This window comes from Acanthochromis polyacanthus, chromosome 8 (genome assembly GCF_021347895.1).
Source record: "Acanthochromis polyacanthus isolate Apoly-LR-REF ecotype Palm Island chromosome 8, KAUST_Apoly_ChrSc, whole genome shotgun sequence".
Classification (NCBI taxonomy): Eukaryota; Metazoa; Chordata; class Actinopteri; family Pomacentridae; genus Acanthochromis; species Acanthochromis polyacanthus.
Window position 1 is genome coordinate 41053132 of NC_067120.1, and position 22815 is coordinate 41075946.

At 40.3% G+C, this 22815-nt stretch overlaps 1 protein-coding gene across 1 annotated transcript in view; it reads left to right on the plus strand.

Moving 5' to 3' along the window:
- znrf1 (zinc and ring finger 1) overlaps positions 1 to 22815 on the plus strand; it is a 42209-nt gene that overhangs the window by 9186 nt on the left and 10208 nt on the right. Inside the window, exon 2 of the mRNA XM_051952517.1 lies at positions 15142 to 15237. Within this exon, the coding sequence (XP_051808477.1) occupies positions 15142 to 15237 (96 nt within the window). The remainder of the gene's footprint in view (positions 1 to 15141; positions 15238 to 22815) is intronic.

The following is a 22815-nucleotide window of genomic DNA, read 5'->3' on the forward strand; positions in this document are numbered from 1 at the left end:
GATTTTAGACTTTTCTTGTATCTTTAAGGTCCAGTAATTAAACTGTCCTCTGCTGAATTCATCCAATCACTGTTATCTGATGAAACTATTCTGTCTGATCTCACCATTTTTCATGGATGGTAGTTTTATTTCTGGAGATACTGAACCTTTAAAATGGCTTCTCAGCTTTCTCAGGGGAAAATAGAAAAATTCTCAGATCTGAAACATCTGAATTTTTCAAAATTCTGCCAACACATGCTGCAGCGTGCATACATAATATATGCACCATGCAGCGCCGATGTCGGTCCGTGTTCCACGCTCCGGTCGGACGCTGATTTCTGTTGCATTGCGTGCTCACTTCCGCTTTTGATGACGTATCGTGCTCAGACGATTCGTCGATGCATCGTTAGTTGCAGCCCTAGTGACGTCACACTACCAAACAGCTGGAGCATCAAAGTTGTTCTTTAAATACAAGAAACAAGAAAAAATGGGAAAATTAGCATCAGCTAAGAGTCTCTGGTTGTTCCACATTTTCTCTGTCCTCATTCTGTTTATATGGTAAATGTAGAAGGTCAAAAAGTCACATTGAGTTTTGATCTTAAAAATGACCCAGTAGAGTTGGCGTATGTTGGTGTTGTGGTCAGGTATAGATCCATAAGACTCCTCTGTTCAGGTATTGATCATATGAGGCTGACAGAAAGCAGCAGGATTATATGTTTAGTTCTTCTGATATGCGTCAGGTTCTGATCCGGTATTTATTCTTCAGGTCATTTAAACGCTGCAGAGCTTTAGTTACGTGTCCAGTTTTCACCCACTTTCCTGGGAGATTTCTCACTTTCACACTGAGTCATCTGGAACGGAAGCAGCTGAGATCCACCTTGCTCCAGTCAGAACACAAATATGTTCAGTTTGATCATCCAGAGAAGGAAAAGCCCCTCAGTCAGTCCTGGGATTTCTGATGTCCGGGTTCCTGCACCGCCTCAGATCCTGTTCAGAGTTCACGGATTTGGTGTTTGGAACCCAAAACTAAACTCTGTGGGCTGAATTTTGAGAAGATTAAAAATGGCATGAAAGACGCAAAGTGATAGAAAAACACAAAACCAAGAGACACACAAAGACTAGAAAAAGACACATGGAGCACAGAGAGACAGAAACAGATTCAGATTTAATGAAAATAAATAAATAAAATCACCACAACGACAACAAAAGGACTGTGAGATGCAAAACGGCTGCAAAGACACGAAGAAGAACCCATGAGCACTACTCGAGCAGTGAAGGAACACAGTCTGGCAGCAGAGAAACAATGCAGAATGAGCAGAAATTAGCTTCATTAGCCTAGCGACGCTAAACTCAGCCTGTGGACCCGTGCATTAACCTGTTAGCATGTCGGTGTTAACATTTAGCCCCCAAAATTCCATTTAACCTCTGAGCATGTGTTAGCATCTGGTTCCTTCTTTGTTGTTAATGACAATTGAAAGGTGGTTCGTCTGCTTCATATCATGATGCTGCCACCACCGTGCTTCACATCATGATGCTGCCTCCACCGTGCTTCACAGTGGGGATGGTGTGTTTGTGATGATGTTCAGTGTTTTGTCCATCAAACATACCATCTAGTCTGATGGTCATAAAGCTCCATCCTGGTCTCCTCAGACTAAAGAACCTTCTTCCACGTGTCTTCAAAGTCTCCGCATGTCTTCTGGTGAACTCAGGTCCAGATTTAGCTCCTTCAGGGCAGTCACATGTGTCTTGGTGGCCTCCCTCTCTAGTCTCTTAGGTCTTGAGGACGTCCTGCTCTAGTCACATTTATTCACGTTTCATCTTCATTCCATTTCTTAATGATGGATTTAACTAGACTCCTGGAGATCTTCAGGAACTTTGAAATGTTCTTGTATCGTCCTGACTGATGCTTTTCAACAACCTTTCCTCAGAGACTCTTAGTGTTCTTTAGTCTTCATAGTGGACCTTCCAGATACAGTCGTCTTCATGCTACATTCACTGTCCTCAGATAGTCCATTTCACTTTTCATACATGTGCAAACTTATTTTACATGTTATATATTATATATATGTATGCATAACTTTGTAGAAATCAGCTGCAGACCTGTTGCTCCACATGTTGTTATTGTCTTTTCCAAAAATAGGATTCCTCACCTTCTGGGTTCCTATGACGTTCCTCATTAGCTTTGGAGGCTCATAGAACCAGGTGTCCCTCAGAGAGAATCTGTTTGTCTGAACGCCAGCTTCATTCTGGGCTGTTTTCTCTGGAGACGCTGAGCTGAAATCAGTCCTCCTGTGTAAATGTGTGATGATCAGCAGGCCACAGGTGGTTCCTCTCTGTTAGCTCCTCTGTTAGCTCCTCTGCTACCTCCTCTGCTACCTCCTCTGCTACCTCCTCTGCTAGCTCCTGCGTTAGCTCCTCTGCTAGCTCCTCCGCTAGCTCCTGCGTTAACTCCGGCTAGTTTCTCTGTTCCTCTGTTAGCTCCTCTGTTTCTCGGTTAGCTCCTCTGTTTCTCGGTTAGCTCCTCTGTTAGCTCCTCTGTTTCTGAGTTAGCTCCTCTGTTTCTGAGTTAGCTCCTCTGTTTCTCTGTTAGCTCCTCTGTTTCTCGGTTAGCTCCTCTGTTTCTCTGTTAGCTCCTCTGTTAGCTCTTTTGTTAGCTAATGTGGTTCTCTGTTAGCTGGTCTGTTAGCTCCTCTGCTAGCTTCTCTGTTCCTCTGTTAGCGCCTTTGCTAGCTCCTTTGTTAGCTCCTCTGTTCCTCTGTTAGCTGTTCTGTTAGCTCCTCTGTTCCCCTGTTAGCTCCTTTGCTAACTCCTTTGCGAGCTCCTCTGTTTCTTGGTTAGCTCCTGTGCTAACTACTCTGTTTCTCTGTTAACTCTTCTGTTAGCTCCTCTGCTAGGTCCTTTGTTAGCTGCTCTGTTAGCTCTTCTGCTACCTCCTCTGTTTCTCTGTGAGCTCTCTGTTCTTCTGCTTGTAACTGTTAGCCCCTCTAGTATGTCATTTCGTACCGCCCGTGTTTCTCTGTTAGCACCTGCCTTAGCTCCTCCATTAGCTCCTCTGTTAGCTCCTCTATTAGCTCCTCTGTTAGCTCTTCCGTTTGCTCCTCTGTTAGCTCCTCTGTTAGCTCTTCCGTTAGCTCCTCCATTAGCTCCTCTGCTATTAAAATGCATTAAAATTTAACTTCCAGAGGTGATTTAACAGAAGCTGTGTTTCATAACATTTGCTTTTCTTTGCTCTCCTATGTAGGAGGCTCAGAGAGTCTTATTTTCTTTCATTAGTGCCAGTTTTCCACATCTGCCGTCAACGAGGAGCTGGACAGTCTGAAAAGGTTTAACTTGGAGATCTGCCACGGAGGCAGCAGTCTGTAATTAATACGTCAAAGCAGACAGATGTGGCAGAATGAGGAGGAATCATTAAAGGAATGGACAGAACTGTGACGTAACAGCGAATAAAGTGCAGAATAGAAGCAGCTAAACACCTCTGAACACTCAGGAGCTGAATTCATAAAAGTGAGCTAACTGTAACCTGGTGGGACGCTGATGTTACTGTGACTTATTATTTATTGTATAGTTAGCTAGATAGAGATATCAGCTAAACAGTGGACATTGTTAGAGTAAAAGTGATGAAAAATGGGTGAAAAAATGCATTATAATTAATGGATTAACCTTAAAATGACTGAGAAAAGTGGATTTTAGATCAACAGTTAAAATAATTCGCTAATGGTAACTGATGAAGTGTTTTAAAGCTAAAGGTTTGTGGTAATAGGTCAAAATAGATCAAATCGGCAGATAAACTACTGGAATATCCAAATGTTATTGTGAAAGGACTGAAATTACTAAAAGTAATTGACAGTTGAAATAGGCTACTTAGCTAAAGTCATTTGATAAACGATTAAATAAATTAGCCAAAAGTGAGAGTAGCTAGTTTTGGCAGGAGTAAGATTGTTTTTTGTTTTTAGCTAATAACTAAAAATAGCGGATAAACATTTGGTAATAATAGGTAGATGGTTGGAAGAGTTAGTTAATGGTAACTAATAAGGATATTCTATTAACAGTCAGCTAAAAGCTCAGGATACATGGAAATAGCTAAAAGTTAATGGCAAGTTTTTGAAATATGCTACTTAGCTAAAGACATTCAATATACACAATTAATTAGAAGTTTTGTCAGAAGTTGAAATTGCTTAAGATAATTATAAATAAATAGCTAAAAGTTAATGGTCAGTGATTATAATTCCAGCAACTAATTGAAATGCTGTTGGAAAAAGTTAGTTAGCAAAAGGCAGTTCATACGAGGTTGAAGTAGTTAGCTAGAGGCTAGTCAGAAGCTATTGAAAGGGTTAGCCAGAAGTAATTAGTAAAAAAGATTTAAAAAAATGGCTTAAAGTAGCCAATGTGAGCTAATGCTAATGGATAAACGATTAGTAAATGATAAAACAATTAGCAAAGGGTGACTGAAGCTAAAAGCTAATGATAAACGATTGAAATAGTAAACTGAAGGCATCAACTTGTTCTAACTGCATAAACAGTTTGATTTTCATATACAGTTGAAAGAGTTAGCCGAAGCTAATTTATAAAACGTGAAGACAGACAGACAGGTTATTGTGTGATCAGTGATTATTCCGTCCATCAGTCGTCCCCCCTCCTCTTTATCGATACCGTTTATCAATACCTCATTAATGCTTAATCAATACAGAAAAGTTGGAAAGACAGACAGACAGACTATAGATAGATAAGTAGGTAGATAGACTATAGACAGGTAGATGGATAGAACAACTACAAATAGACACAAAATGATGACAAAAAGACAGACAACAGGTCCATAAATCACAGAATAACCCAAACTGAAGCAGCTCGGTGCTCAGAGAAGCTTCTAGTCTCTGTCGGTTCCTGCAGCAGCTGTCAGGGATTCTCTACTAACATTTATAGACCACGTATAGTAACGATATGTCGTCTACGACAGAGCTCCATGTGAACCCGTTTCTCTGTGTTCCGGTCTGTGTTCATAAGGAGCTGTGATGCTGCGTTCACTGACAGTCAGACAGAACGGTTGTGTTGGATGATGCTGAATGCTTCTCTGCTGCTGTTTCAGCGTCAGGTTATTCTGATTTAATAATGCTCTGACACATTCAGCGTCTCCGTTCAGCCCAGAGATAACGGAGCTGAGAGCAGGACAACTGTCGGGACGCTCGGGGACGCTTCAGCCTCATGATTTCAGGAAGAGGAACATCTGTGCTGCTGCAGGATCAGAATGTAGGTCAGCCTCAATTTAGTTCTGTTTCCCTGGATCTGAGGAGGCGTCTGAGGACACACACACACACACACACACACACACACACACACACACACACACACACACACACACACACACACACACAGATACACACACACACGAAGATACACATAGCAGGGGTGTTTTGTGTTTCCTCTTTTATTGCGGTTTGGTTTCTGTTTATTGTTTGGCTCAAGTCAGAATGAGGTTTACTGAAAGACCAGGTCTGAAGAGGACCAGGTCTGAAATGGACCAGGTCTGAAATGGACCAGGTCTGAAATGGACCAGGTCTGGAGTGGACCAGGTGGAACAGCAAGATGTAAACAGAGCCAAAATAAACTCCAGTTTATTGTAATGACCTTAAACAGACATGAAATGATTACAAAGAGACACAAAATGACCACAAAGAGACACAAAATGACCACAAATGGGCACAAAACCACCACAAAGACACACAAAACAACCACAAAGAGACACAAAACAACCACAGAGACTGTTATTTATTTCAGTGTGCAGCAGATGTCCTGTGTCGGTTGTGTTGTGTTGTGTTCTGGTCGGGTCCCCCTGTCCTCTGGAGGTTCTGATGCAGCGTTCAGGGTCTCCTCCTGCTGAAGCTGCTATAATTAACTGTTCACCTCCTCAGACAAACACCGCCTCCTCCTCTGCTCTGTCCTGTTGCCATGGAAACTGCCGGCGGTTTCTGGGAAGGTGAGGAGAGTCTGTGATGTAATCGGGCCGACGGTTTTCAGTTCTGCCGTTTATGGCCGTGAAGGAACAAACGTCTAATCTGTTCACTGTCTGTCTGCTGCAGCGCCGCTTCGTCCACGCAGCCCTGAACGCATCTCCTGCTGCAGACAATGAAGTAAACATAGAGAAACGTTCCAGATACGTCTAAGAATTCTGAACAGAGATCCTCCAAGAACCTCCTCAGTACATCTGGTTCTTCATCTCCAGTAGTTTTATCAATGATCAAAGTTCTACCTTCATACTGGGAATATTTACAGGGTTCCATAGAATGAGTCCAGAATGACATGAAATTTGTCCTAAATGACTGAAAATGATCCCAAAGACACAAAAATGATCAAAATAATGAGAACAGATTCAAGCTGACATAAAATCTGTTGAAAATGACCAGAAAATTGTCCATAATGAGTGAGAATTCACCCAAAACGACTCAAAAATGATCCAAAATTACAGGAAATTTGTTGAAAATGAAATGAAAATTGACCTAAATTGTTTGAAAATTACCCAATTTCTGACTCAACAGTTGAATAGAATTGTAGAAAAAAAATGGTTCTGAACAGAAACCAGATTCAGTGTTTAGACTGAGACTCCTGGATGGATTTAAACTGATCTGGGTCAGTTTTTATCAGATCTCAGATGTTTCTTCGCTTAAATGTCATGGTTCTATCTGCTGGACTAATGAAGTTCTGAAAAAGTCCATTAAAAATGATAAATCTGGACCCACCTCTATGGACTTCAAGGACCTGGAATGTTCTAAGTGAGACTAAACTTAAAGACTGGAAGCAGGAAAGGAGAACGTCCCCTGGAGAAAGTTCTAGAGTAGACCTACTGACAACTGGAGAAAGTTCTAGAGTAGACCTACCGACAACTGCAGAAAGTTCTAGAGTAGACCTACCGACAACTGGAGAAAGTTCTAGAGTAGACCTACCGACAAGTGGAGAAAGTTCTAGAGTAGACCTACCGACAACTGGAGAAAGTTCTAGAGTAGACCTACCGACAAGTGGAGAAAGTTCTAGAGTAGACCTACCGACAGCTGCAGAAAGCTCTAGAGTAGACCTACCGACAAGTGGAGAAAGTTCTAGAGTAGACCTACCCTCAACTTTTAGAAAGTTCTAGAGTAGACCTACCGACAGGTGGAGAAAGTTTTAGAGTACACCTACCGACAAGTGGAGAAAGTTCTAGAGTAGACCTACCGACAAGTGGAGAAAGTTTTAGAGTAGACCTTCCGACAAGTGGAGAAAGTTGTAGAATAGACCTACCGACAAGTGGAGAAAGTTCTAGAGTAGACCTACCGACAACTGGAGAAAGTTCTAGACCAGATCTACCGACAAGTGGAGAAAGTTCTAGAGTAGACAGTTGTCAGTAGGTCTACTCTAGAAACTTTCTCCAGGTGACATTCTCCTCCATGGACTTCAAGGACCTGGAACCCTGTACCTGGTGTTGCAGGACAACACCAGGGTCAAGCAGAAACACAACAGGTGAAAAATAACCTCTGAATGACGACGCTAACGGCCTCAGCGTCCTTCATCCTCATCCAGCTTCTTCTCCTCTTCCTCTCCTTCCTCCTCCTCACTGCTGGATGATTCATTCCAGCCCCCAGACTGTTGAGATGCTCGTTTTCCTGCTCAGTTCAAATCCGTCTGTCCGTTTCTGCACATATTTACCTGGAGGACGGAGGACGGAGGTCTGCTGGCGTCTGTCAGGCACCAGTTTGGGTTAAAGTCGTCTGTTTCTGAACGTTATTCTCCGTTACGATGAGCTGATCAACGTTTTTAAGCCTGGCTGAAGTGTTTTCTAAACGCTAGACTCAGCTAAATGCTAGCTTCAGCCAAGCGCTAGCTTCAGCTAAACGCTAGCTTCAGCTAAACGCTAGCTTCAGCTAATGCTAGCCTCAGCTAACGCCAGTTCAGCTACTTTTTCCTGGTTTCTCATCCACAAATCACGTTTCTGTGTTTTACGTCAGCTCAGTGACAATGATCAGCCTTTAATAACCTTTAATTTAAGCGGCTGTTGGACTTCATTAGCATGTTAGCATGTGCAGCTAATCCAACTTCTAAAACATCTGTGGTGGATTAACAGTAAAAGTCGTTCTCAGTAGGTCCTGTTTTTGTCAACTTGTGTCTCATTTGTGTCGTTTTCTGTCTTATTTTGGTCGTTTTGTGACTCATTTGTGTCTCATTTTTGTCATTTTGCATCTTATTTTTGTCATTTTGTGTTTTTTGTCTTGCTTGCGTTGTCTATTTTTTTGTTGTTTTCACCGTGAAAAATAGATTTTTTTTTTCCGCATTTTGAACTTTAAAATGGGTTAATTTGACCTGCAGGACGACACCAAGGTTAACTTTGTGCAGCTGGAAATGAAGCTTCTGTAGGATCTGGATCTATAAATGAATGAATGAATTCTGAGGTGTTAATCTGTAGGATCTGGATCTATAAATGAATGAATCCTGAGGTGTTAATCTGTAGGATCTGGATCTATAAATGAATGAATCCTGAGGTGTTAATCTATAGGATCTGGATCTATAAATGAATGAATGAATCCTGAGGTGTTGATCTGCAGGATCTGGATCTATAAATGAATGAATGAATTCTAAGGTGTTAATCTATAGGATCTGGATCTATAAATGAATGAATCCTGAGGTGTTAATCTATATGATCTGGATCTATAAATGAATGAATGAATCCTGAGGTGTTGATCTGTAGGATCTGGATCTATAAATGAATGAATCCTGAGGTGTTAACATCAGGATGGCAGAATGACTCAGGGCTGAGAGATAAAAGCTTCAAAGTGGCGCTGGAGGCAGGAAGGAAGAAGCTAACGGGCGTTTCTCAGTCAGATCAAGTCAAACAGTCACTGGAAAAATAAAATAGAGACTTTTTATGGAACAAATGGTAGTTTTTAATGTTGTGAAAGCAGCATTCTTCTTTACATTTAAGATTCTTTTCCACAGAAAAACTGTGTTTTTGGTCAGAAACTGAGAATTCTTCAGAGATGTTAGTGATCAGTCGATTCATTTCTGTTAATAACTTAGTTCCAAGTGCATGAACTGATGAGGTAGAAGGAGGTCCTGATGTCAGTAGATGTAGATCAGCTGGAGTTCTTGGTTGGTCCACCAGGTGGAGCCTCTTCCTGTTTCATGAGGAGTTACAGGTGTGTTTGCTGGCTGCTAACTGCCAGCTAATAATTGCTAGCTGCTAACTGTTAACTGCTAGCTGCTAGCCCCTAGTGGCTAACTGCTAGCTGCTAACTGTTAACTGCTAGCTGCTAGCCCCTAGTGGCTAACTGCTAGCTGCTAAGTGCTTGCTGTTAGCTGCTAATAACTATCTACTGTCAGACTTCCGCGTTTTCATCACAATGAATCATGGGAAAGTTCATGTTTGAATCCAACAGGGATCATCAGTATTATGGGATGTATCCTCATGTGAACAGTTTACAGAAACAATCATTGGTTCCTGGATGTGTTTCTGGTTTCTTATAATCCACCAGATAAAACTTAAAAGGTGGTTCTGGGTGAACTTTAATGTTGGCAGGAGGCTGGTCAGAACTATTGGAGACGATCAAAGGACCATTTACACACATTTTGATTGTTCAGTTCAACAGAAACTTGTTCAAAAGTCGTCCTGAATGACAGAAAATGTGTCTGATGTGATAAAACTTGTCTGAAAGGAACCAACATTTGTCCAGAATGACACAGAAATAGTCTAGAATTACTCAGAAATGATCAAAAACAACTTGAAAAATGTCCAGAATTATTTTTAAGTTCTTTCAAAATTTGTTTAGAATAAACATTTTTCACAATTTTGGGTCATTTTGGCCAAAAATGAAGTAATTTAGGAGACGTTTCTGATCATTCTGGGGTTCTTTTGGTCGTCTTTTGACACATTTCACACAATTTTTGAGTCATTCTGGATAAGTTTCAGGGGAAAAGGTTGTTCTGGGTAAACTTAGAGCGGTAGGAGGTTGGTCAGAACAAGTTCAGGTAAAATAAAAACTAATTTTGGACGTATTTTCATCTGATTTTGAACAAATGTTGAGTCCACTTGGGCACAGTTTGACTAGTTTTGGACACATTTGGGTAACTTGGGGTAATTTTTTCAGTTATTAAACAGCGTTTGAACAACATTGCTTAATTTTAAACATATTTCAAGCCTTTTTTTAAATTTGAGGGAGTTTGCACAACTTTTATGCGCTTTGGAACAAGTTTTTAAATCTTTTTTTTAAATCTTTTTTTTAAATCTTTTTTTTTAAATCGATGAATGCTATCTAAAGCTGGAGAAAACTTTAAAAACTGCATTGTGGGTAAACTTTCAAGAAATGACCAGAAACCAGATTCAGTGTTCAGTCTGTGACGTCTGGACGGAAATAAAACTGATCTGGGGTCAGTTCTTCAATAACCACATTAGTCTTAGTTTGTTTTCACAGTTTTACAGAATGACATTAAGTTGTGATATTATCCAAGTTATTGATACTTTTGTGCATTAATATCCAGTTTATTGGTGTTTTTTATCTTAATGTCTGGGTTATTGATGCTTTTAAAAGCAAGTGAATTGATGGTTTTATTTGTTAATATCCAGTTTATTGAGGTTTTTCTTGACAGTTTTTATGTTATTGTCCTAGTTATTGATGGTTTTATTTGTTAATTTTCAGTTTATTGATGATTGTGTGCGTTATTGTCCAATCTATTGATACTTTTGTGCACTGACATCCAGTTTATTGCCACTTCATATCCATATCGTTCATATCCAGGCATTTTGCTGCAGTGATATCCGTCCTTTTTATGTGTTGTTCTGTACTTTGTGTCCGTCCCAGTCAGCTGCACATATTCATGTCAGGAAACAGACAGACGGTGAGGTGATGGAGTCAGAATATGCTGGATCCACTGACATTCAGAGCTGAATGAACAGGAGCAGCGTCTGGGTGGTCTTCCTGCTCGTAGCTTTTGTTCTCTTGGTCTGTAGTCCGCTGTGACCAATCAGAAGCAGGGAATCCAGCGGCTCATTCTGCTTTGATCCTACTGGATGTTAATTATCGTTTCACAGCTTCGGCCGCTCCTCTTTGATTCGCTGAAGGTTTTGATCAGCGAGCATCAGCGAGAGGAAAACATCCGGAGCAAGAAATGAAAGAAACGCAGCAGCTACAGCCAGATAGGGTTTGGATTTAAGGGAATGCCCTCCATTACAGAGGGCACTGGCCCCCCAGGAAGCCATAAGCTCCCTGAGGGGCTGTAGTGCACGGTCCATCCCCCCGAAGGGCACCCCACCCTGGCTCTACTTGCCCTCATCAGCTGCCCACTTCGGCTTTGTATTCATAATTTAATAATGTTAGGGTCAGGGTTAGGGTTAGTGTTAGTGTTAGGGTCTGGGGCTGAAGCCCTCAGAAATACAACATTAATAACACAAGAACCAACTATGGTCATAGCACAATTAATACAACGTTAATAACACAATACTACACACTAATACAACATTAATAACACAATAATACACACTAATACAACATTAATAACACAATACTACACACTAATACAACATTAATAACACAATACTACACATAATACAACATTAATAACACAATACTACACTAATACAACATTAATAACACAATACTACACTAATACAACATTAATAACACAATAATACACACTAATACAACATTAATAACACGATACTACACTAATACAACATTAATAACACAATACTACACTAATACAACATTAATAACACAATACTACACTAATACAACATTAATAACACAATACTACACACTAATACAACATTAATAACACAATACTACACTAATACAACATTAATAACACAATACTACACACTAATACAACATTAATAACACAATACTACACTAATACAACATTAATAACACAATACTACACTAATACAACATTAATAACACAATACTACACACTAATACAACATTAATAACACAATACTACACTAATACAACATTAATAACACAATACTACACACTAATACAACATTAATAACACAATACTACACTAATACAACATTAATAACACAATACTACACACTAATACAACATTAATAACACAATACTACACTAATACAACATTAATAACACAATACTACACACTAATACAACATTAATAACACAATACTACACTAATACAACATTAATAACACAATACTACACTAATACAACATTAATAACACAATACTACACTAATACAACATTAATAACACAATACTACACACTAATACAACATTAATAACACAATACTACACACTAATACAACATTAATAACACAATACTACACTAATACAACATTAATAACACAATACTACACTAATACAACATTAATAACACAATACTACACTAATACAACATTAATAACACAATAATACACACTAATACAACATTAATAACACGATACTACACTAATACAACATTAATAACACAATACTACACTAATACAACATTAATAACACAATACTACACACTAATACAACATTAATAACACAATACTACACTAATACAACATTAATAACACAATAATACACACTAATACAACATTAATAACACAATACTACACACTAATACAACATTAATAACACAATACTACACATAATACAACATTAATAACACAATACTACACTAATACAACATTAATAACACAATACTACACTAATACAACATTAATAACACAATAATACACACTAATACAACATTAATAACACGATACTACACTAATACAACATTAATAACACAATACTACACTAATACAACATTAATAACACAATACTACACTAATACAACATTAATAACACAATACTACACACTAATACAACATTAATAACACAATACTACACTAATACAACATTAATAACACAATACTACACACTAATACAACATTAATAACACAATACTACACTAATACAACATTAATAACACAATACTACACACTAATACAACATTAATAACACAATACTACACTAATACAACATTAATAACACAATACTACACTAATACAACATTAATAACACAATACTACACTAATACAACATTAATAACACAATACTACACACTAATACAACATTAATAACACAATACTACACACTAATACAACATTAATAACACAATACTACACTAATACAACATTAATAACACAATACTACACTAATACAACATTAATAACACAATAATACACACTAATACAACATTAATAACACGATACTACACTAATACAACATTAATAACACAATACTACACTAATACAACATTAATAACACAATACTACACTAATACAACATTAATAACACAATACTACACACTAATACAACATTAATAACACAATACTACACTAATACAACATTAATAACACAATAATACACACTAATACAACATTAATAACACAATAACCAACTATGGTCATAGCACAATTAATACAACATTAATAACACAATACTACACACAAATACAACGTTAATAACACAATAATACACACTAATACAACATTAATAAAACAATACTACACATAATACAACATTAATAACACAATACTACACACTAATACAACGTTAATAACACAATAATACACACTAATACAACATTAATAAAACAATACTACACATAATACAACATTAATAACACAATACTACACATAATACAACTACCCTTTATATTAACAGTATTCTAATCCTATGTATTCATATGTTCTGACATTTTCTAAATTCCTCCAGTTTTGTTCCAGTCTCTGACATCAGCTTCTGTTCTGTGAGGAAAATATTGAAGAAAATTTTGCTGATTTGACACAAACCAGCTGGACAGAGTGCATGAGCACGTGCACGCTCACACACACACACACACACCTGAACTTTCCTTTTCATTTCGTTTTTACTTGTTTTCTTTCTGTCTCAGTGGAGAACCTGAAAATAGCTGAAGGAGAACTGGGTCATCAGTGTGTGTGTGTGTGTGTGTGTGTGTGTGTGTGTGTGTGTGTGTGTGTGTGTGTGTGTGTGTATGTGTGTGTGTCTTTTTTTAACAATACAACCACCAGTTCTTAAATCAGAGCCTCAGAAGCAGCAGATGTAGTCCATCATCTATACACCAGTTAATCCTCATTAGGGGGCGGAGCCTATCACAGGCTCACCTGGACAGGTAGCAGTCTGTCACCGGGCTACACATAGACATTCACACTCACATTCTCACCTACAGACAGTTTAGGGTCCACGTAGAAAGATCCCAGAAGCAGGACAGGATGTGGACCTCGTAGCTGTGAGGCGGTGCTGGAACCACGTTTCTCTGTTTAAACACTGACTGATGAACTAATCAGCTTGTAAACATCAAAACATTTAAAGATCAGCTTCAGTTTGTTCGAACGTCTTTATGTGAAGCTCTTTGATGCTTTGGTGTCTTAATAGCCAGATATTTGATGCTTTAAAATACACATTATTTATACTTTGGTGCATTAAAATAAAGATTGTTGACATTTTTGAACATTATTAATGAGGTTTTTGTTATTTTGTGCATTATTATTAAGGTTTTTCTTCCTTTTGTGTGCTATTTTTAAGGTTTTTGATGCTTCGGTGCACTAATGTACACGTTATTTATGCTGAAATGTCTTCATATCCACATATTTGATAGTTTGGTTCATTAAAATCCAGGTTTTTATCATTTTAGTGTGGTAACATCGAGGTTTTGGACATCTTGGTGGGCTGATATCCCAGTTTTTGATGTTTTCATGTGTTATCCAGATTATTGACACTTTTGTTCGTTATTATCCAGGATAGTGACATTTTTGCACATTATTATCCAGGTTTTTGTTGCTTCTGTGCATCAGTATTAAGGTTTTCTTCCTTTGTTGTGCTATTATCCATGTTTTTGATGCTTTGGTGCACTAACATACACGTTATTTATACTTCATTGTGTCTCAATATCCCGATATTTGACGGTTTGCTTCATTAGGATCCAGGTTTTTATGATTTATTCATTGAATTATGAGCTGCTGCTGGCCTTTGTGGCTCTCAGAGTCAAACCTGGATCACAGACTTCATGGTGGACCAGGACCATCACCTTCACAGATGCATGTTTGTCTTTATTCACTCCTGATTTTACATCTGAACGATGAAGCGGCTGCAGTTTTCATCGACCTGGAGTGAACATGTTGGTCTGTTCTTCTCTGCAGGATTCAAGTGTCCTGTCTGCTCCAAGTCTGTGGCGTCCAATGAGATGGAGGTCCACTTCATCATGTGTCTCAGCAAACCCCGCCTCTCCTACAACGGTAAGGACTTCCTGCAGGACCAGCAGCCAGACCAGTTCTGGCTCTGGTCCCGTACAGACGCTTTCCCTGCTGCCTTATTCACTGGGTGAGGGGCGGAGCTACAGGTCAACCTCGTCCAATGAAATATGATGAATATTAATGAGGAGGAATAATTAAAAACAGCTGAAACATCTGCTGCAGATTCACAGTCTGGTGTCAAACAGAACAAAGTGCAGCAGCAGAGACTAGAATATTTAATGATCAGAGTTCTACCTTCATCCTATAATATCTCCAGAGTTCCAGGTCCTTGAAGTCCACAGAGGAGGGTCCAGATTTATCACTTTTTAATGGACTTTTTCAGAACTTCATCGGTACAGCAGATAGAACCATGACATTTAGGAGGAGAAACATCTGAGTTGTGGTAGAAACTGACCCAGATCAGGTTTACATCCATTCAGGTGTGTCAGTCTGAAGATAATCCAGATTTCACCGATTCTGACCAACACAGTTTCAGGTCCTTTTGTTTTTTTGCTTTTCTCCACAATTGTTGAGGTCAATCTGGACTTTGTGTTGAGGAGCTCTGAGTTTTTTTTTCATAGAATCCGGTTTGAGAAAACAGTTTTCTTTGCTGATCGTTGCCAAATGAGGCGTGATTCTAATGGAAGATATTCTGAAGTGATTTTATCTTCAGCAGTCAGAATGAATGTAGCTTTGATCAATGTCTCTTTGTGGTCGTTTTCTGTCTTTTTGTCATCATTTTTTGCCTTTCTTTGGTCGTTTTCTGTCTCTTTGTGGTCGTTTTGTGTCTCTTTGTGGCAGTTTTTTTGCCTTTTTTCATTATTTTGTGTCTCTTTGTGGTCGTTTTGTGTCTTTTTGTCGTCATTTTTTGCCTTTCTTTGGTCGTTTTGTGTCTTTTTGTCATCATTTTTTGCCTTTCTTTGGTCGTTTTGTGTCTCTTTGTGGTCGTTTTGTGTCTCTTTGTGGCAGTTTTTTGCCTTTTTTCATCATTTTGTGTCTCTTTGTGGTCGTTTTGTGTCTTTTTGTCGTCATTTTTTGCCTTTTTTGGTCGTTTTGTGTCTTTTTGTCGTCGTTTTGTGTCTCTGTGTGTTTCAGTGCGTCTCTGTGTTCAGTAATGTGGTTGTTTTATCACGCTGACACGTTGTCGGTCTGTTTGGACTCCCAGTAAATGTTTAGTTCAGTGACTGAGGTTGGACCGGACCAAACCTGTGGAGACGTGGGGGTGTCCTTTTAGAAACAATGGCATAATCCTGGACAGCTGCTGTCGTTTTATCTTTTCTCTCTTATTTCCATTCAGTAAATCTGCTGTGAATCAGACGTTGTCTCGGGTCTCTGGTGGTGTTTTAGTGTCTCAGACAGAGCTGGGCGATGTCAGGCTGCAGCTCAGGTCACTTCAGGACGTCGACGCCAGAGCTGTGATTCGGGGAAACTCAGACTTTATTGATGTGAAGCTGCTGGAAGCCAAACGTCTGCTGGCAACAAACAAACCGGGAGAGAAGGAGGAGGAGGAGGAGCTGAAAGTCAGGAGAAGGATGGAGGCTTCAGGGGTTCAACTGGAAGAATTCACCGTTGTTTTACAGATTTACCTGTTTTATTAATCAGATAATAGTTTAATAATCCCACATACGGAGCCAGTCTGCAGCAGAGAAGACGAAATGCAGGAACATCAGTAAAAATGATGGAAAACAAATAAACAAAATGTTCATCGACTGGACAGATTTAATATACAGGATATAATTACCTGAAAAATCTAATATTTTACATGCTGATGTAAAAAACACCAAAGACATATCATGATGCTGCCTCCACCATGCTTTATCATGATGCTGCCTCCACCGTGCTTTATCATGATGCTGCCACCACCGTGCTTTATCATGATGCTGCCTCCACCATGCTTCATCATGATGCTGCCTCCACCGTGCTTCACATCATGATGCTGCCTCCACCGTGCTTCACATCATGATGCTGCCTCCACCGTGCTTCATCATGATGCTGCCTCCACCGTGCTTCATCATGATGCTGCCTCCACCGTGCTTCATCATGATGCTGCCTCCACCATGCTTCATCATGATGCTGCCTCCACCATGCTTTATCATGATGCTGCCTCCACCGTGCTTCATCATGATGCTGCCTCCACCATGCTTCATCATGATGCTGCCTCCACCATGCTTTATCATGATGCTGCCTCCACCGTGCTTCATCATGATGCTGCCTCCACCATGCTTTATCATGATGCTGCCTCCACCGTGCTTCATCATGATGCTGCCTCCACCGTGCTTCACATAAAATATCTGTATTTTTAAACTCTGGTATTTTGCAACGTGGGACTGTGAAATCTTTTTATTTTTACTTTATCTCAGCACAGAATCATTATTTTGCAAATATTGTGAAGCAATATGATTAAAAAAGTGTAGTAAGGACCGAAAAGTGCTGAATTTCTTTAAAACTTTTGTTTTGCTGATTTTCAGCCAAATTTGCAGCATTCCAGCAGCAACGTAATTACTGTTGATACTGCAAAACTGAAATCACACAGAGAGGGAGGAGTTTACATGTATATAAACTTCTTCTTCTTCTTCTTTTAATTTCGGCTTTTCCCTTAAGGAGTCGCCACAGTGAATCAATTGCCTCCATCTAACCCTGTCTGCTGCATCCTCTTCTCTCACACCAACTACCTTCATGTCCTCTTTAACCACATCCATAAACCTCCTCTTTGGTCTTCCTCTAGGCCTCCTGCCTGGCAGTGGGGAACTCAGCATCCTTCTACCAATATATTCACTCTCTCTCCTCTGGACATGTCTGAACCATCTCAGTCTGGCCTCTCTGACTTTATCTCCAAAGCCTCTAACATGTGCTGTCCCTCTGATGTCCTCATTCCTGATCCTATCCATCCTGGTCACTCCCAAAGAGAACCTCAGCATCTTCAGTTCTGCTACCTCCAGCTCTGCCTCCTGTCTTTTCCTCAGGGACACTGTCTCCAGACCAAACAACATGGCTGGTCTCACCACAGTTTTGTAAACCTTTCCTTTCATTTTAGCTGAAACTCTTCTATCACACATCACACCTGACACTCTTCTCCGGTCGTTCCATCCTGCCTGTACACGCTTCTTCACCTCTTTTCCACACTCTCCATTGCTCTGGACTGTTGACCCTAAGTACTTAAAATCCTCCACCTTCTTGATCTCTTCTCCCTGTAACCTCACTCTTCCACTTGGGTCCCTCTCATTCACACACAGATACTCCGTCTTGCTGCGGCTAACCTTCATTCCTCTCCTTTCCAGGACAAACCTCCACGCCTCTAGCTTCTCCTCCACCTGTTCCTTGCTCTCACTACAGATCACAATGTCATCTGCAAACATCATAGTCCATGGAGACTCCTGTCTAACCTCGTCTGTCATCCTGTCCATCACCATAGCAAACAAGAAGGGGCTCAGAGCTGATCCCTGATGTACTCCCACCTCCACCTTGAACTCCTCTGTTACTCCGACAGCACACCTCACCACTGTCTTACAGTCCTCATACATGTCCTGCACCACTCTAACATACTTCTCTGCCACTCCAGACTTCCTCATACAAAACCACAGTTCCTCTCTGGGCACCCTGTCAGAAGCTTTCTCCAGATCTACAAAGACACAATGCAGCTCCTTCTGACCTTCTCTGTACTTCTCTATCAACATCCTCAAAGCAAATATTGCATCTGTTGTACTCTTTCTTGGCATGAAACCATACTGCTGCTCACAGATGTTCACCTCTGCCCTTAGCCTAGCTTCAACTACTCTTTCCCATAGCTTCATCGTGTGGCTCATCAGCTTTATTCCTCTGTAGTTGCCACAACTCTGCACATCTCCCTTGTTCTTAAAGATGGGCACCAGCACACTTCTCCTCCATTCCTCGGGCATCTTCTCACTATCTAAGATCCTGTTGAACAACCCAGTCAGAAACTCCACTGCTACCTCTCCGAGACACTTCCATACCTCCACAGGTATATCATCAGGACCAAGTGCCTTTCCACTCTTCATCCTCTTCAATGCCCTCTTCACTTCATCCTTACTAATCTTTGCTACTTCCTGGTCCACAACAGTCACCTCTTCTACTCTTCGTTCTCTCTCATTTTCCTCATTCATCAACTCTTCAAAGTACTCTTTCCATCTTCCCATCACACTATTGGCACCTGTCAACACACTTCCATCCTTATCCTTTATCACCCTAACCTGCTGCACGTCCTTCCCATCTCTGTCTCTCTGCCTTGCCAACCTGTACAGGTCAGTCTCTCCCTCCTTACTGTCCAACCTAGCATACAAGTCATCATAAGCCCCTTGTTTGGCCTTTGCCACCTCTACTTTCACCGTACGCTGCATCTCCCTGTACTCCTGTCTACTCTCTTCAGTCCTCTCAGTGTCCCACTTCTTCTTAGCTAACCTCTTTCTCTGGATCCACTCCTGCACCTCCTCATTCCACCACCAAGTCTCCTTATCTCCTTTCCTTCCAGATGACACACCAAGTACTCTCCGACCTGTCTCCCTGATCACATTTGCTGTAGTTGTCCAGTCATCTGGAAGCACCTCCTGACCATCCAAAGCCTGCCTCAACTCTTTCCTGAAAGTCATACAACACTCTTCCTTTTTCAGCTTCCACCATTTGGTCCTCTGCTCTGCCTTTGCCCTCTTCATCTTCTTCACCACCAGGGTCATCCTACACACCACCATCCTATGCTGTCTGGCTACACTCTCACCTACCACTACTTTGCAGTCACTGATCTCCTTCAGATTACACCGTCTACACAAGATGTAGTCTACCTGTGTGCTCCTACCTCCACTCTTATAGGTCACCCTATGTTCCTGCCTCTTCTGGAAGAAAGTATTCACTACAGCCATTTCCATCCTTTTTGCAAAGTCAACCACCATCTGTCCTTCTGCGTTCCTCTCCTGGATACCAAACCTGCCCATAACCTCCTCATCATCTCTGTTTCCTGCACCAACATGTCCATTGAAGTCTGCACCAATGACAACTCTCTCACTTCTAGGGATGCTCTGCATCACTTCATCAAGGTCCAACCAGAATTTCTCCTTCTCCTCCAGCTCACATCCTACCTGTGGAGCATACCCACTAACAACATTGAACATCACACCTTCGATTTCTAGCTTCAGGCTCATCACTCCATCTGACACTCTTTTTACCTCCAGGACATTCCTAACAAACTCCTCCTTCAAGATAACTCCTACTCCATTTCTCTTCCTATCTACACCATGATAGAACAACTTGAACCCTGCTCCTAAACTTCTAGCTTTACTACCTTTCCACCTGGTCTCCTGGACACTCAGTATGTCCACCTTCCTCCTCTGCATCATGTCAACCAGCTCTCTACCTTTTCCTGTCATAGTTCCAACATTCAAAGTCCCTACTCTCAGTCCTAGACTCTTGGAGTTCCTCTTCTCTCTCTTCCTACGAACACACCTTCCTCCCCTCCTTCTTCGACCAACAGTCTTCCATTTTCCACCGGCACCCTGGAGGTCGACAGCACCGATGGCGGTCGTTGTTAACCCGGGCCTCGACCGATCCGGTATGGAAGTCATAATTTGATTCGCATGTTTGATTTGACCAAAGTTTTACGTCGGATGCCCTTCCTGCCACAACCCTCTGTATTTATCCGGGCTTGGGACCGGCACAATAAGACACTGGCTTGTGTCCCCTTGCAGCTACATTTTACATGTATATAAACTATTAATTACTTTACAGATTTTCCCTGTTTTATTACATTCACATAATACCAGAATATAATATTTTATCTATAGCAACAAATGAAAATGTTAAAACTGTTGATTTTCTTTTTTTAATAAATGAGAGAAAGAACTATAAAAACAAACAAATGTCTGAAAATCTGTTTTTTATAAGCAGTAGTTAATACTTTTATCAGTGTAGAATAATGCTGTTTAACTGTATTTAAATCAGTTTAAAACAAGTACACTTATATTTCTGGACATGTTGAAGCCTTAAAAAGCTTCCAGGGTTTTTTAGGTGAAAACATAAAAAATCTGAAACTTACTTCTTAGAAAACAAAGTTTTAAATGAGTTATAAACGTGGAGGTGCATGCAGTGAGTGTTTTATTGTTGCTGGCATCGCTGACAGGTTTCCACAGTTCATGTTCTGATTGTTTTTTACTGAGGTGTCAGGTCATGCAGGGCTTTAGGAGTGGTTCTGGACGTTGTTAAAGGACTTGGTCTGCTGTTTGGTGTCGGATGTTGAAGCAGCTTTTTGCTGCAGCGACCTACTTTAGGCTGGAGGCTGTTTTAAGGCCACATGCTGGTGCTGGGAGGGTTAACAGCTGATCCTGACGTGGAATAACGAGCTGCTGCTGCTGCTGCTGGGTGTGAACAGGATCCAGGTTTAAGCCTCACAGCTGCAGCAGCATCGATCCATGATGAACGCATCCAGGTGACCTCATTTTTTAAAGCGTTTCTCTGGTGAAGTGACCGAACAACCCTCTTAACTTGATTATCAGAGCTTTAAATTTAATACACTCTGTTTGGAAAACAGGAAGGGACTCTACTCTGCAGCTGATCCATCTGAGGGGGTTTGATTCCTGGTAGTCGCTGTCAGACGGAGGTTCCTGCATTTTAATCCTGAGAAGACATTTTAATGGTTCCAGAAATAAAACTCCAACACTTTCAGACATCAGATCAGAATGATTGAATGGATTCAGCAGAGGACAAATCTTCAATTATTCATCCTTGAAACTGTAAAAAAAAATGGAGAATTTGTAAATCCAGGCTGGTCTAGTGTCTCCATAAAGTTCCTGTAAGTGAATATCTACGGATGGATCCATATTTCTACTAAATTACAGTCTTTTTACCAGCTGTTGAGGCTCTAACATCAGTAGAATCTGTCTCTGTAGGATTCAGTTAGAACCGTGAGAGCATTAGCTGAGAATCAAACCCAGACATCCCAGAATTCTGTGACTGAACCACCACTGCTGGATGAGCAGCACAAAAAAACATGTTTGGAAAAAAATATCAAATCAAAACAACAGAGGAGGAGTCAAGTTCCCAACTAAAATTGAACACAAAAGTCCATAAAATGAGATTGTCACAAATTTGCACAAAAATTCATAAAATTACCACAAAAACAAATAAAGTGATGACAGAATTCCAAAAAATTTCACATTTCACCAACATCTGAGGCTCTAGCATCAGTAGAATCTGATGTGTACCAACATGTGAGCTCATGTTGCTTGGACCTGAAAGCTCTGTATGAACCCACATCTGGCAGGAAGTGGTTGGCTTACGTAGTGTCTGTTCATGTTCATGTGTCAGCCTCAGGATCTTCACCTCAGTCTGTATTTATAGTCAGACACCAACAGAAACCATGGAGACGCTTGGTTTCACAGTGTTTGCTCTTTTTGTACTGTAGGATCATTTATTTAGTGCTGAATGGTAATAAAGCACAGTGGAGGCAGCATCATGATGTGAAGCATGGTGGAGGCAGCATCATGATATGAAGCAGGGTGGAGGCAGCATCATGATGTGAAGCATGGTGGAGGCAGCATCATGATGTGAAGCATGGTGGAGGCAGCATCATGATATGAA